This window comes from Carassius carassius, chromosome 41 (genome assembly GCF_963082965.1).
Source record: "Carassius carassius chromosome 41, fCarCar2.1, whole genome shotgun sequence".
NCBI lineage: Eukaryota > Metazoa > Chordata > Actinopteri > Cypriniformes > Cyprinidae > Carassius > Carassius carassius.
The window spans coordinates 7471011-7486998 of record NC_081795.1 but is presented as its reverse complement, the minus strand read 5'-3'; the positions used below and the strand labels follow the sequence as shown (position 1 = coordinate 7486998).

The window sequence follows — 15988 nt, the reverse complement described above, 5'->3', positions numbered from 1 at the left end:
TTTGCTAAAGGAATAAATGAAATGGAGTGTCAGGGTTTGCACCTGTGTGAAAGAATATCATATTACTTTTAGTTAAAAAATATTTTTTTGTGTGTGTGTGTTCCACAGAAAAAGTCTTTAAGATAATGCTATCCATTTAAGATAAAAGCAGTGCAGTAATTTATTTGGTACATAATGTTTTCCTTTAAGCAACAGCGCTTCTAATCTTGTGTGCACGCAATATTTGGAATATTGATTGAGCACATCAGTACATGATAATGATAAAGAGGATGTTTTGGCAGGTCGCTTATTATACCTCTATATTTCGAATTAAAATAAATTAAGATTCATTTATTCTAATCCTATGCTTGTCATGAGGCTTTTCATCCTGTTTAAGTCTGAAGACTGCACCCATGTGTTCACTGCATAATTGTTATGCTTTAAACTTTACTCAAGAGACTATGAATATGTGAAGTTGGGTTGTTCACATACATCACCATCAAGCACATTAAAGTGTCAGTCGCCTGTTTCCATTATGGATCAATACAATCTCATTGATTTTAAGTGCCACTTTGTGGTTTCTTTTGAAAACATTATATTACATAATTCATAAACTGCTGGGACTGAAGCTCTGAATTGAGTGAACTACCGTGTCTTATTTCACAAGCTTTTATACCTCGAGTTACATCAAGGATTTAGCCTCCTAATTTCCATTTTGGTCACCTTCTTTCACACATGCAGACAATTGTGAGTGCTACACTGAGAAGATCAAATTTAATAAAAAAAATTTTTTAAAGGAAAAACAAACAAAAAAATGCATTAACACTAAAATAAAAGTATGTATTTATTTTTTTTATAATTTTTAACATTTATAAATAAAACAAAATAATAATAATAATAATATATAATAAAACAATAATATATACTGTATGTTCACATAGTATATCACCATCAATTGCATCTATTAATTGTTTCCATTATAAACATTAAATTCTAATTGATTTTAAGGGTCACTTTGAGGTTTTAATTGCAAATATTATACTGAATTTTAAAGATTTAATAAAATCTAAATAAACAGTAAATAAAAACAAAAGAAAATATTTATATTTTAATGCTGTATTTTAAGTCAGCTTTGTGAATATAGTTAATTATAAAATACAGATCATTTTAAAGCAGCTTTATAGTGTCAAACAGGAAAATAGTTTGTCAATAATGCAAGAGAACAATAACAAACATTTGTCAATTTTTCAGTTAAGGTCAGTTCATTGATAATTTAGTGATATCATCATCCAGTTCAGCTCTGTTCTAATAGTGACTGTGCAATCAAGCTGACAATATGGGCAGAAGACTTGTCTGGTTCCCATGGTCATGTCCCAATGGCCGTCTAGTTGATGAGGTCTTCATGGGGGATCTGTCTCTGGGGCTCATCTAGTTGATATGGTGCTGCATTCAGGCCTGTAGAGGTCGTCTCTAGGTTCTGGTTGACCTAATGCTGCCTAACAATCCTTTAATGAATGATTTTGATATTCTACGTATTATCAAATGGCAAGAGTTTTGAGATTGCATGTGAATGTGATTTGTGCTCACTCAATTACTGAGGAAATTCAAGAAATTAAACAATTAGCAAGATTGCATTTGACATTGAGAAAATAGGTTGTAATTCAGATATATTTTTAAGATGGAAAACTGTGGTTTTACAAATGCTAGAAACGTTTTTCAAAGGAAAGATTTCTATCAAATAGCACACCTAGGTTCCTAACTGATCAGAATCAGAATCAGAATGAGCTTTATTGCCAGGTATGTTCACACATACGAGGAATTTGTTTTCGTGACAGAGCTCCGCAGTGCAACATAACAGCGACAGAACAAAAAACACAATAAGGAATAAAAAATACAAAAAAATACAAATAGGTGGGTAAGGATTGACAATATACAAATTGACAATGTATGGCAGGTATATTAAAAAGAGCATTTATGTATGTACATGTATATTATGTGGAAAAATTGTAACTGTACGCTAAGTATGTGTGTTTGGATAAATAAGTGTATGTGTATATAAATATAAATATAAGTAGTATAGTGTGTTCCATGTATGTACATGTATATTATGTGCAAAAGATTTACGTGTACGCTAAGTATGTGTGTTGGATAAAAAGTGTAGTGTATATAAATATAAATAGTGTAGTGTGTCCCACAGTTATTATCAGCTGTTCATAAGATGGATTGCCTGAGGGAAGAAACTGTTCCTGTGTCTGGTCGTTCTGGTGCTCAGTGCTCTGTAGCGTCGACCAGATGGCAACAGTTCAAAGAGGGAGTGTGCTGGATGTGAGGGGTCCAGAGTGATTTTAACAGCCCTTTTGCTCACTCTGGATAAGTACAGTTCTTGAATAGATGGGAGGGTTGTACCGATAATTCGCTCAGCAGTCCGGACTACCCTCTGTAGTCTTCTGAGGTCCGATTTAGAAGCTGAGCTGAACCAGACAGTTACTGAAGTGCAGAGGATGGATTCGATGATGGTGGAGTAGAACTGTTTCAGCAGATCCTGTGGCAGGTTAAACTTCCTCAGCTGGCGAAGGAAGTACAACCTCTGCTGGGCCTTTTTCACAATGGAGTCAATGTGAATGTCCCACTTCAGGTCCTGAGAGATAGTGGTGCCCAGGAACCTGAATGACTCCACTGCAGTCACAGTGCTGTTCATGATGGTGAGTGGGGGGAGTGCAGGGGGGTTTCTCCTGAAGTCCACGATCATCTCCACTGTTTTGAGCGTGTTAAGCTCCAGGTTGTTGAGACTGCACCAGACAGCCAGCTCTTTAACCTCCTGTCTGTAAGCAGACTCGTCACCGTCCTGAATGAGGCCGATGAGTGTGGTGTCATCTGCAAACTTCAGGAGCTTGACAGAGGGGTCCTTAGATGTGCAGTCATTAGTGTACAGGGAGAAGAGCAGTGGGGAGAGAACACAGCCCTGGGGAGCTCCGGTGCTGATTGTACGGGTGCTGGATGTGTATTTTCCCAGCCTCACTAGCTGCTGCCTGTCTGTCAGGAAGCTGTTGATCCACTGACAGACGGAGGTGGGCACGGAGAGCTGAGTTAGTTTGGGCAGGAGGAGGTTTGGGATGATCGTGTTGAAGGCAGAGCTGAAGTCCACAAACAGGATCCTCACATAGGTCCCCGGTCTGTCTAGGTGTTGCAGAACATAATGCAGTCCGATGTTTACTGCATCGTCCACAGACCTGTTTGCTCTGTAGGCAAACTGAAGAGGATCCAGCAAGGGTCCAGTGATGTCCTTCAGGTGGGCCAGCACCAGTTTTTCAAATGACTTCATGACTACAGACGTTAGAGCCACAGGCCTGTAGTCATTTAGTCCTGTAATTTTGGATTTCTTTGGGATGGGGATGATGGTGGACCGTTTGAAGCATGAAGGGACTTCGCACAGCTCCAGCGATCTGTTGAAGATCTTTGTGAAGATGGGGGCCAGCTGGTCAGCACAGGATTTCAGACAGGCTGGTGTAACACAATCTGGGCCTGGTGCTTTTTTCCTTTTCTGCTTCCTGAAGACCTGGCGCACCGCATCCTCGCTGATCTGTATTGCAGGTGTGGGGGAGAGGGGGGATGCAGGAGGTGTGAATGGTGAGAGCGCTTGATTGGAGAGGTGTTCAGGGTGGGTTGCAGGAGTTGTGAGTGGTGTGAACAGTGAACAGATGACGAAGAATTGACAGAGCAGCCAAGTGTTAGACAGTGTTCTAGGTCATTAAATGTGGAGGATTTTGGTCCAATAACATCTGTTTCAGTTTTGCTGATTGGTATGTATCGTTGGGCACATGGTGATATACATTATGGAGCTGAGTATCATCAGCATAACAGTGAACGCTAACACCATGTTTCCTGATGATATCTCCCAAACTGTGTGTAGCAATGGTCCTAGTACTGAGCCTTGTGGTACTCCACACTGTACTTGTGATCGATATGATACCTATTTATTCTCTGCTATTAAATAATAAAACAATATATCTTCTATTGTATGTAATGTTTTATATCCTACAAAAAGATTAAGGGACACCAGATATTTTAAATAACCATGCCTGTTTTCAACAGCCGTCTTCACTGCAGGCTATTCTAAAGGGCACCAGAATTATCAGGTTGTTTCAGTCAGGACTAGCTGTCCTCTCCTGCCCCAATGTGTCATCTCTTCTAAAAACAACATCCAGATTCTCTAGGAATTTAATATTCACAGTGGGATCAGATCAAAGCAATATCTCCCTGAAGCAGTGCTGGGCACTTTTACCTAAGTTACGGTTATCAGGCCTTGGCATGCTCTCCTTAAATCCAGAACCAAAACCTCAACCAGAAATACACAGAAACACACACTGGCATAATACTAAAAGAAGTTGGACTGCATTGTCTGTTGGGTGGTGAAAATCACAAGTTTGATTTGGAAGGGCAGATGTTTCCTGAGAATAAACAACCTCCATTACAGTTTGTGACTCTTAAAGCTTGCATCTATGCAAGTAAAAATGACTTGTGAGGTAATGAACTTGGTCGGTAATCTTGCATTGCAAGTATAACCCTGACATTTGCTGATGGTCTGGAAACACCTGTTGTGATTCACAGTGGCAAATTAGAATGGTTTATGACTAACACACTAATGTGGAATATTCCTCACATTAATGAGACACCTCCAAAATGGAAATTGTGACTGATGTGACTTCACAGGTGCAGTTTCAACAACAGAGACTGAATCATCACTTATATGATGCTTAACAAATTGTCACAAATAAACAATTAACAAACAGATAAATAATTACTTTGTCAAAGTAATGAGAATATATTTCTAAAATAAAAATAATTAGTTTCATGGCCTGTAAGAAATAATTCACTCCCAAATTTAGTATTATATTATTCTCTATTTTAAGTGTAGTGCAGCTAATTTAATTTGTTTATTGCACAGTTATCTGCATCCTTTCCATTTTTAGATAGTTTTAATCCTACTCATAACAGAGAATATTAAATAACTGATAGCTTATATAATATTAAATAAAGCCTCAGTTTTTTTTTTTAGTGTCTCAGGAATTTTTGTTGAATCTTAGCATTAGTTCTATTTTACTATTAATTATATACTATATTCAATTATATACTATTATTCAATTTTATTTTTTTATGTTCAGTTTTACATTTTCATTTTAGTTTAATTTTTAGTAATTGTATTAATAATTAATAATACATTTTTATAATTTAAATTTATTTAATTTTATTGTTTTTATATTTATTTTTAGCTTTAATTTATTTTATTTCAGTTTAATAATTTTAGTATTTCAGCTTAAATTTATTTCAGTTAGTTACCAAGGCAACATTTAAAATTTTCTATTATTTCTATTTTATTTTATTTCAGCTTTGTTCCAATTATTTTTAATAGTTTTACTTATATTTCAATGATTCTGATCAGACCTAATCCAGGTTACTGAGGTCTTTATAAGGTGTGGCCTTCTATAATTATTAAACTAATATGATTCTAATTTTAGACCCTTGATATATTGGTAAATATAAAGGTTCACTAACCATCTGTTCCTAAAATATGGTTATATGGTGTACAGTTGTACACTCCAATTGTCATTTATTAAATTATATTTTATATTAAATTATGATTTTATGATTATTTGTTCAGTTAATACCAATTCAGTATCTGTGTGTCCAAAAGTACGTTGTAGAAAAAAAAAAGTTGTTTACAAAGCTCTGCACAGTAAATAAGTATTTAAATTGTCAGAATAATTGCACAGGGATGACTATGTAACATTATTTAGCATTATTTAATCATTCAAAACCTTCTCTTCACCTGTGTGTCCCCAGGACCAGCCTGTTAAGAGCGACAACATCTTTGTAGCAGTGAAAACTTGTAAGAAGTTCCATTCCGACAGAGGTGAGTGGTATGTTCCTGTTAATCAGTGCCCCTAACATATACATTACCATAGCTGTTGATCCTGTGGGTGCTTGTGGGATATTCTCTTTTCACTATCATATTGGCGAAACAGATCTGGCAAACTATCCAATTTATATTTGTGTTATATTTGCTCTGGAGAGTCTCAAAAGTCTTCTATTTACATTGTGTTTTTTGCAGCGTTGAATAATGTAGCCAATCGCAGACATATCTGTTGATTTCTTGAAACGCATTTAGAAATTTTTTTTAGAAAAAACTCATCGCTCAAAACACCAGAGTTTTTGTCCAGTGCTGAGTTTTTCAAGCTCACGAATCCTCTCATAATAACAAAACTTCACGAGATTGCGACTAAGATGATGGACAGCTTTTTAGTGCTTATATAGCGAGAGTTCTTTGCTTGCTTAGTATGCTATCTCTATACAGTTACAGTAAACGTTAATGCACACAGGTTTCACTGAATAGGCCTACTCCTTGCATCTGTTGATTTCTTCTTATGTGTGAATTAGTTGGTGTTATACGTGTAAGTTATGTGTGGTGCCTCGAACGCTGCACGTCACTGCTGATGAAGTCTGATGTCTTCTAGCTTTAACAGTTCAGCAAGCATCACTGTTTGACCTCCGAAGTGACTCCTTATTGAGAGATCTTTGGCTGAGTGCCACGGTGACATCACTCCAGTCTTCTCTCCACTAGTATAGCCCTTCACAGCAACTCTGGGCAGTCGCTAAGCACCAGGCATCAATTCAAACTTAATGAGACAGATAAAGTGTTGAAGTTTGAATTCAGAGAACCATCTGGGAAAGAGAAAAAATCTCTCAACGCCGAACCAACTGACTCATCAGTTGCATCTAATTGCGCCGATTATCATAATTATCTCTCGCTAGTCACTTTGAGGAGTTTTAAGGATGGTATTAAAAGGATGATATTTCCCCTTCAATTATTTTTAGATGAAACTGCTGCATCCACAAGTCTTGTTATAAATGGAGGTGTCAGTATTACAGTTGGAACAGTTTGTTACAAATCTGATGCTCTCTTATCTGCAAAATGCTGTTCTACTACTGCAGATACATAATGGCATTAGAATGGATTGGGTTTGCATCATGTGTTTGTTTCCATAGGTCAAATTTAATTTAGACTCCAGCATTAAAAAAACAATATCCAAGATCATTGACATTAGACGTTGATCGCTGTCAGCCATAGAAGATAAAACAGTGGTCTGAGGATTGTGGGACTTTCCTGTTATGTGTTGAAGTATTGATTGGTTCTTTTCCCATACAACAGTTCCTGTGGTGAAGAAAACATGGGCTAAACAAGCATCTCTGCTGGAGTATTACAGTGATTATGCCGATCCTTCTATACCCACCATTAATCTGGGAGTGCCAAACACAGAAAGGGGTGAGTGGTCATTTATGTTTTTATACTTGATCCTCACATCATACAGAAAGTGAGATTTATTCTTAAATCACCAAATAGAATGGCTAACAGGTGATTTAAGTTCTTGGGTGTCATAATTTTACGATATTTTTAATGGCATGTAATGCATCGAAATGTGAGACGTGGCTCACTAGAAAAAAATGTTAACCATTGCCAGTCATTACAGTTTTTATTAATATAGTTTACTACAGATTTCAACAGATGATTTCACAAATATGATACTGTTATACGTTTTTAATTGTAAGTAAATAAAATAAAATCAAGATCTCTGATGTGTACATAAAATGTCTAGCACTTCATGCTGGATCCAGTGGTGGCTTTTCGGAACTTTATGATTCTGAGGACAGATTAAATGGAGGTATATTATGGATGTGAATGCAAATGTCTTTTGTCCTGGAGACTCATGTGTTTGTTGTAGATCTCAGACATTGTGATGCACTAGCTGGTAGAGTTTAAAATGTGATCAGTTTCTTTTTTTGTGAAATTCTGATTTGATTGAAATTCAAATTCAAAATTCAAGTTTTGGCTGTTTTTTTTTTTTTGCTGATTAGAATTAATTTAACGTGTTAATACAAGAAGCAGTCAGTAAATGCGGTGTGCTGTAGGGTCAGCTTTCAGTATTGCTTTCTAATCCTACCAAGCCAAGCCACAGGCTGATAAGCTGCACTTCCATGGCAGTTTGTCACTGATATGATGACCTATGCAAATATGATCATCATGTTGAATTGAAGTCTGATGCTGAAGTGTTTCATTTCTGATTAGAGCAGGAAGTCCAATCAGAGCCACACACTGGGATGGACATCTTCATTTTCTGTACTGGAGTCTTTCATTTTGCTATTTTGTCCATTTAAGTAATGACAAATACTTTAATAGAAACCCCTCCAGCACTCCTGCACTCATTATGTTTCTCTTTCCTGTGGGGTTTTTCTAACACTTATTTAAAAGGAAAACTTTATTTCAGGTAGCTTCTGATGGGTCAGTCCTTCGTTTGATCACCTTCTCCCTTTTGTTTGATACTCTACAAAGCTCTTGGCACATTCTGTTCCCCCTGTTCTGCCTACTTGTTTATTCATAAGAGTGTTAATTCGACATGATGTTTGTGACTAAGAACCCTCTTCAATGGATTCACCAAATCTTCTGTCTTATTCTCACCTGATGTCAAAGCAATCATAGCAGGATTTTTGCTTTTAATCATCGACAGAAAGCGAGGAAAACGAGGCTGTATATCACTGTTTGAAGTTCAGAGGGATCAAAGACACTAGTTTACCTATTTATATTTTTTTAATCTATCTATTATTGTTCTGACTATCATTCAGTCGTTAGATGTTCTGACTATCATTCTATCTATTGTTCAATCCACCGTTCTATCCATCTATCCATCCATCTGGGGTTGTGTTGGCGCAGTGTATAAGACACCTTTGGTGTCAGAGACCCAGGTTGGAATCCACTGTGAGACACCAATGTGTCCCTGAGCAAGACACTTAACCCCTAGTTGCTCCAGAGGCGTGCGACCTCTGACATATATAGCAATTGTAGTCACTTTGGATAAAAGTGTCAGCTAAATTAATAAATGTAATCTGTTCTATCTATTTGAATTATGTAACCGTTCTACCTATCTTTCTCTTCTTCTGTCTGTCTGTTATTCTAATGCTATTAGAATCTGTCTATACGTCATCCTCATATTTAGATATAGATTTATACACACAGAGAAATAACCAAATAATATTAAACAATATGAATCAAGGTAATTGTCATTTAATATTTTTTTTTATATATATTTAATAAAATGTATCTATACACAGTTACACACATGAGAGAGAGATGTTCCAATTCTTTATGAAATGTATATTTTATACACACACACACACACACACACAGACACACACATGTATATACAGTATTTGTGTTTATGTAGGTATATGTGGATTTCACACTCACAGGCAAATAACCAACAGTAATTTTCGTAAAAATGAAGAAGTTATTAATTGTTTATTAATTTATTTGCTTTTATGGTTATATAAATAATTTAACAATTATATAATATTTGCTCTAACTCATATTTGTATTTTTCTTATGAATATATAATAAAATCACTTTTGTGGACCTTGGTGGAAGTAAAGTGTTGATTTTCTTAGATATGCAGTTCAGTAAATAATTCTTTCTGTCATTCCAGTTGAAATTAAATTCAAATTCACACTCATGAACTGAGAGCGGGCACTCTGAATTATGGCCAGTCCTGATGTACACACTGTCACACCTCAGGATGGCTGCTTGTTCCCCTCATCACTGTCTTGAGGGTGGATATAACTGGTGGCTGCAGGCTATCCGACAGGCTGGCACACTACAGGGACCTGTGATATTTGTTGTGGAGAGGGTCCTGTTCTCCCTGTGAAGTCTGACAGAAGCACATCCTGTTCTGCTCTCTTCCTAAGGCCTTCATTGTCACTGATGCATTCGTGCTTTTCTCACATTACTTTCACCAGTGCAGTTTCTTTTTTCTACTATGCGTATAGTTCCTTCAGGGTCTTCCCTGCTCTTTTATTGTCCTCTGACGGTGCACATGGTCTATTCAATACCACAATCTGATTGTTTGCTTAGGAAACATCGTGATATCACATCATGTTTGCAGTACTTATCAGAAGAGTACATAATAGATATATAGTGTCCTGTTCTCATTCCATTTCTCATTCAGGCTGTGGACGGACAGTGTGTTAATTTGCAGTTTCTTCGGACAGCTGAATGTGAAGATCTCAGCAAAGTCAGACAAAGTCATCTCACCTTTGGGTATTAAAAAAACATGAGGTGGCTGGATTTGGAGGACATTGTTTAGTAGAGGATATGACAGGTGCTTGCTGAATTTTCTTGTACTTTGTTTCCAACATATTATGTAATTTTTTCTGCTTGTAGGTCACTGTGGGAAAACATTCGCTATCTTGAGGAGATATTTGAGCAGTCATGTGCCCAAGACCGATTGGCTTTTGATTGTGGATGATGATACTCTTATAAGGTAAGGCAATTCGGGTGTCACTTTGTGTACATGTAGACAATATGCCTGTTTTCTGGAAAATGGCATGATTTTATAAGAAATCTGTGGTGTTTGCACCAATTTACACTTAAGTGGGTGGCATTATGTGTTTGGTTCTCACAGCTTGCCCAGACTGCAGGCCTTGCTGAGCTGCTATGACTCCAGTGAGCCGGTGTGTCTGGGAGAGCGTTATGGGTATGGACTGGGACAGGGAGGATACAGTTACATCACTGGTGGTGGGGGGTGAGTGCCTGCTACACACTGAAAACAGCCTTTTGACATTAGTTGATGTGTTCTGGACACTTTTTAAGGATACATTTTTTACAAATGTTATAATTTAAAGACACTGGATATTTTATTTTGCATGCTTATTTCTTCAATTTTTACATTTAGATTACCTTTGGCATACTCGTCGAACAGTCTTCTGCAAATCTGTTATACATCTATGAATGTTTATTTTTCATGCTGTATTTTGCAATATTGTGATGCATACACTTACTTATAGCTTTTAAGAGCATTGGTTTGAATTTTTTATGTGTACTGTATTTAAACTAAATGGTATAGAATTTGAATTGGCATTTTTTTTCCTTTTAAGTAATTATTGCTCACAGATTTAATATTGATCTATCCCTAATTTGAACTCCAAGACCACTGCAATTTGAAAATAAATAAATACATAGAGCATTAATTTTCATTTAATTTTCATTTAATTAATCATTTAATTTTATTGCATTAATTATAGTTTGTAAAAAAAAAAAACTAATAATAATTGAGGATATTGCACACTTTTTCATTCCATGTGACATGATTACAAGTTACAAATTCTTCCAAAAGAGTAAAAACTTAATTTTTGCAATTCATTTGCTGCATATTCAAAAAAGAAAGTGAATAACAGTAATCATTTAATAATAAAAGAAAATTGAGTGTCTCAGCGTGTAATCCTGTTTTAGATTGGCAGCAAATTGCATTATTTTATAACCATTTAATTATATAAAAAACAAATCAAGGTGTAAACGAAAATCATGCAAAAACATGCAAAATATGATTCTTGAATTACATGTAATCACAAACTGCATCATGTTTAAATAAATCTATGAATGTTCCCAGTTTATTTTAATAAAAAATTATGAAGACAGGCATCAGGCATCACAATTGCAGCAGAAATACCAGAGAAACTATGCAGCTTGGGGGGCCTTAAAATAGTTTTTGAATTATCTAGTTTACTTTATTTATATATATAGTATATAAAATCTCCCTGTGACGTCTTCACATGCCTAATGGTGTACTATAAATAGATAATTGGGTGCAAACCTTTATTGGTAATGTACGTGTACTGCCATTACGACTGAGGAACATTACAGTTTACAGAAGTGACGACAAAGTGCGCTAACCACAATTGGCACCTGAGCTCTCTAATATGGCCCCCTACAGATAAATGCCCACATGCTGTGCAATTTGCTAGAATATTTGGAAACAACTCCAGCAGAAATGAGCTTACCGTAAGTGACTGTGTTGTTAGTGCACATGCAACAATCTCTTGTGTGAGGTTCACAAACCCTGCAATGACAAATCAGTATTTCCTATCACAGTGCTCAACAAAAAACTATTCAAATTGTACATGACACATGTTTTTGGACATCCTGCATTGGAGACATCAAGTGTTGCTGTGTTGTGACTCATACATTGTGGGGAAGTCATGGCCTAGTGGTTAGAGAGTTTGACTCCTAACCCTAGGGTTGTGGGTTCGAGTCTCGAGCCGTCAATACCACGACTTAGGTGCCCTTGAGCAAGGCACCGAACCCCAAACTGCTCCCCGGATGCCGCAGCATAAATGGCTGCCCACTGCTCCGGGTGTGTGTTCACGGTGTGTGTGTTCACTGCTGTGTGTGTGCACTTTGGATGGGTTAAATGCAGAGCACGAATTCTGAGTATGGGTCACCATACTTGGCTGAATGTCACGTCACTTTCCCTTTTTTTTTTTATAAAGGATGGTGTTCAGTCGAGAGGCTGTGGTCCAGCTGTTGGCGAGCGGCTGTGAGTGCTACAGTAATGATGCTCCTGATGACATGGTTTTGGGAATGTGTCTCAATTCTCTACGAGTTCCTGTCACACACAGTCCCCTCTTCCATCAGGTACATACACACACACACACACACACACACTTTTTGCCTAATCTAAATGAGGATGTATCATGGACCTTTCTTTTATATTTAGCGAACTATAATTGCTATAGGCTAAACCTGACCATAGAACCACTAAAATAAAACTTTTTTTAACAAAACTTGAATTCAATATTATTATTATTATTATTATTATAAGTTGTTGTAGTAGTACAAGTATTTTTCCAAGCTTCTTAGAATTTATTTTTCAGGGTTTTTAGCCCTGTGTAGTGTAAGTGTAACTATTTTAAATCATTAATTTTCCTAGCGACGCACTGTTGGCTATTATTATTATTATGGCTTGAAAAAGCCAACTTGTTAATCTTCTTCTCCTTCTTCTAGCTACAACCACTGAACTTTTTTTTAAATTAGCTATCTTTCAGCTGCTTTTTGTCCGTTTTACTTAATCAGCTGGTTTTGACCGTTATATTAGCTGTTTTTCAGCTGTGTATTCTTTTACTGAATTAGCTGGTTTTAACTATCTATCTGTGGGTCTGTCATTTTAACTTTTAAAAACTATTAACTAGGCTTAAAGCCATCTTAAAGTTTGTCTACAAACTGTACTCGTCTAGTTTTTATTTTATATTTATTTTTAATTATATTTAATTTTCAGTTACCCAACGTCTTAGGATGCATTTCAATATATGCATATATATATATATTTCAGATTTACCCAACTTCTCATGGTATTGTCAAACATTTTTGTCTTCAGAAGTTTATCTAGGTTAAAGCACATACAGCACATGCACTGACTCCTTCAGTACTTGTCCTGTCCTACTGCCAGCACACATTGTTGTTCCATGGTGTTTCGTCTACTAATCAAATGGGACAAAATGTGTAGGCAGCACAGCAAGTATCCCAACACCTGAGCCATTTGTTTTCCCATCAGTCTTCATTTTTCAGTGGACTGGATGTCTCAGATAGGGTTCGAAAAGTTCAGTTGGATTTGGTGATACCATGTCTGCTTTTCAAACTACACATTTATGTGATTGTGAGCAATGATTGTTAATTGTAATCGATTGTAGTACAGATGACACAGGTCTATAGATATTTCCTAAACTCTATTAATAATTAAAAGTGCTGACCTTTGCAGATGTTAGGAAAGTTGTCCAGTTCCTTCTGAGGTATTTCTTGAAAAGAAAAAGAAAAGAAAAAAATAATTTAACATCGACTTCCACTACTTTTATAAGACCCATTTGAGTTCAATCAAACCTCACATCATTTTGCCAGTGTGTGGAGAGATGTTCTTTTTTCAGAGATATTATCTTATAATGTACTAGATAACAGGAAGTTAGTTTCATTAGATAACAATAATCATATCTCCTCCTGTGTTTAATTTTGTATTCTGCCTCAGGCTCGTCCAGAAGATTACTCAAAGGAGTTTTTGGCCCACCAGACCCCCATTTCCTTTCACAAACATTGGAACATAGACCCTGTTGCGGTTTATAACAAGTGGTTGCTGAACGACAGACACACAGAAGGACTACAGAAAAGCACTAAGGAGGAATTATAGTGTCTGCGTTTGTGTGTGTGTGCATGTGTGAGAGTAGTAATGTGTGTATGTCTGATCTGTGTCATTCATTCTTGTATGTTTTCTATATTGTGAATCTTGCACAAACATGACTGAAAGGGTGCCTTCTGGTCTGTATGAATGTCCCTAACTGTGTTTTCTTGGGAGTTGCATGTCTTAAATGTATGTTGGAGAAACATTTCTGAAGTATTTATATTACACGATTATCATGACCTATTCAAGGTTATTTGTAGGCTTATTTTTAAACACTTTTGTTTTCTAAAAGATTTGAATTATGTGTGAATTATAATATTGGAATTTATGATAAACTTTAAATCCTGTTGCCTTAATTCTGTCTTTGTAGTGAACTTATTGTCCCAGTGTCCCACCTATATATATATATATATATATATATATATATATGTATGTATATATATATATATATATATATATATATATATATATATATATATATATATATATATATATATACAACTACAGCCATTCTTAATAGAATATTCACTGGGATAAAACTTTTAACTTTAAATTTAATGGTCAAATGTGTCATTTAAATGCCTAATGATGACTTCCAGTTATGCTCATTTGGATTTCAGGTTATCATAAGTAGCTATCAAAACTTACTCAATGAAATGCTGATTACAAATTTTGCTCCTTCAAAAAGCTTTTTTAAGAAAATTTAATTTTTTTCCACCACTGATGTAAAACAGCACAGTGTTCTAATCTACTAAATGTAAATTAAAACTAAGCGCAGGAATGTCTTAATTGAAATGAATAAATAATTCACTTTGTTTATGAGTAATAAAACATCATAAACATCCTGTTCCGGCTTGTCTGCTCGGCAATGTATCTGAGCTGTGTACTCCTCAAAATGAGTCTACTGAATTGAAATCCACAACAATGATCTATTGATCTATTACCGTTCGCTTCAAGGAAAAACAGCTAATCGGATATTTAGAAGAAAATTTTGAGTTCTTTGTCCGATAACGTGACTTTGTGTCAGTTTGAGTTCTGTTTGGTTGGACAGGTGGATGGATGGATGGATGGATGGATGGATAGATAGATAGATAGATGATAGATAGAGTTTGAATGGCCATAGACTCAAAGGATCACAGCAGGAGAACTGCAGAAAATAGTTGAGTCTTAGGGTCAGAAAGCCTTGTTTTGGAGGGTTTCAAGAAAAAAACTAAAAAAGTAAATTCTTGCTTTCAAAAGCAAACTCCAGCATACTTGCTAGACATGACTGGAACTTTAAACGGGACTGGGTTCAATGATGAGATGAAACTAAAACTTTTTTTTTTAGCAGCAAACACTCAAGATGGGTTTGGTGCACACAGGGATTAAAAAAAAGTACCCCATGACGTGTGTACAATGAAATATACTGCTGGATCTTTAATGTTCTGGGCCTATTTTTCTGCTGGAGATCCTGGATATCTTGTTCAGATAGATGGCATAAAGGATTCTATAAAATACCAATGGATAATAAAAGAATAACTGACTGTTCATGCAAGATATCTTATAATGGGCCATGGTTGGATCTTCCAACAGGCCAATGATCCACAAACAAACATCAAAATGGGTCACTGAGAACAAAAGCAAGCTCCTGCCCTTGCCAACCCAGTTCCCTGAGCTGAACTCTAGAAAGTGACTGTGTTAACTGAAGAGGAGCAGCATCAACATACAGCTGGAAACCTGAACGGTCTCTGATCTCCTGTCAGATGTTCTCTAAACTCTTCAGGCACTATACAGTAGATGAAGACTCAGAGCTGTTCTCTTGGCAAATGGAGGTATTGGATAAAAAGGTACGATTCATTGTGACCGATGTGTATTAGAGAGAAAAAAAATAAGATTTCTCTCCCATTTTAAATTCTTTTTCTCCAAATAAATATATTTTAATAAATGTTTTAAATAAAATATCAAAGGATTGATGATACAGA

The 15988-nt window shown here is 36.0% G+C and overlaps 1 protein-coding gene across 2 annotated transcripts in view; it reads left to right on the top strand.

The window, feature by feature from the left end:
* b3glcta (beta 3-glucosyltransferase a) overlaps window positions 1-14383 on the top strand; it is an 86985-nt gene extending 72602 nt beyond the window's left edge. Inside the window, exons 10-15 of one of the 2 annotated variants that reach the window (XM_059534236.1) lie at window positions 5821-5890; window positions 7187-7300; window positions 10247-10346; window positions 10488-10607; window positions 12352-12496; window positions 13878-14383. In XM_059534236.1, coding sequence (XP_059390219.1) covers window positions 5821-5890; window positions 7187-7300; window positions 10247-10346; window positions 10488-10607; window positions 12352-12496; window positions 13878-14036 — 708 coding nt within the window. In that variant the 3' untranslated portion in view covers window positions 14037-14383. The remainder of the gene's footprint in view (window positions 1-5820; window positions 5891-7186; window positions 7301-10246; window positions 10347-10487; window positions 10608-12351; window positions 12497-13877) is intronic. The other variant, XM_059534237.1, reaches the window with a different exon arrangement.
* The last annotated feature ends 1605 nt before the right edge of the window (window positions 14384-15988 follow it).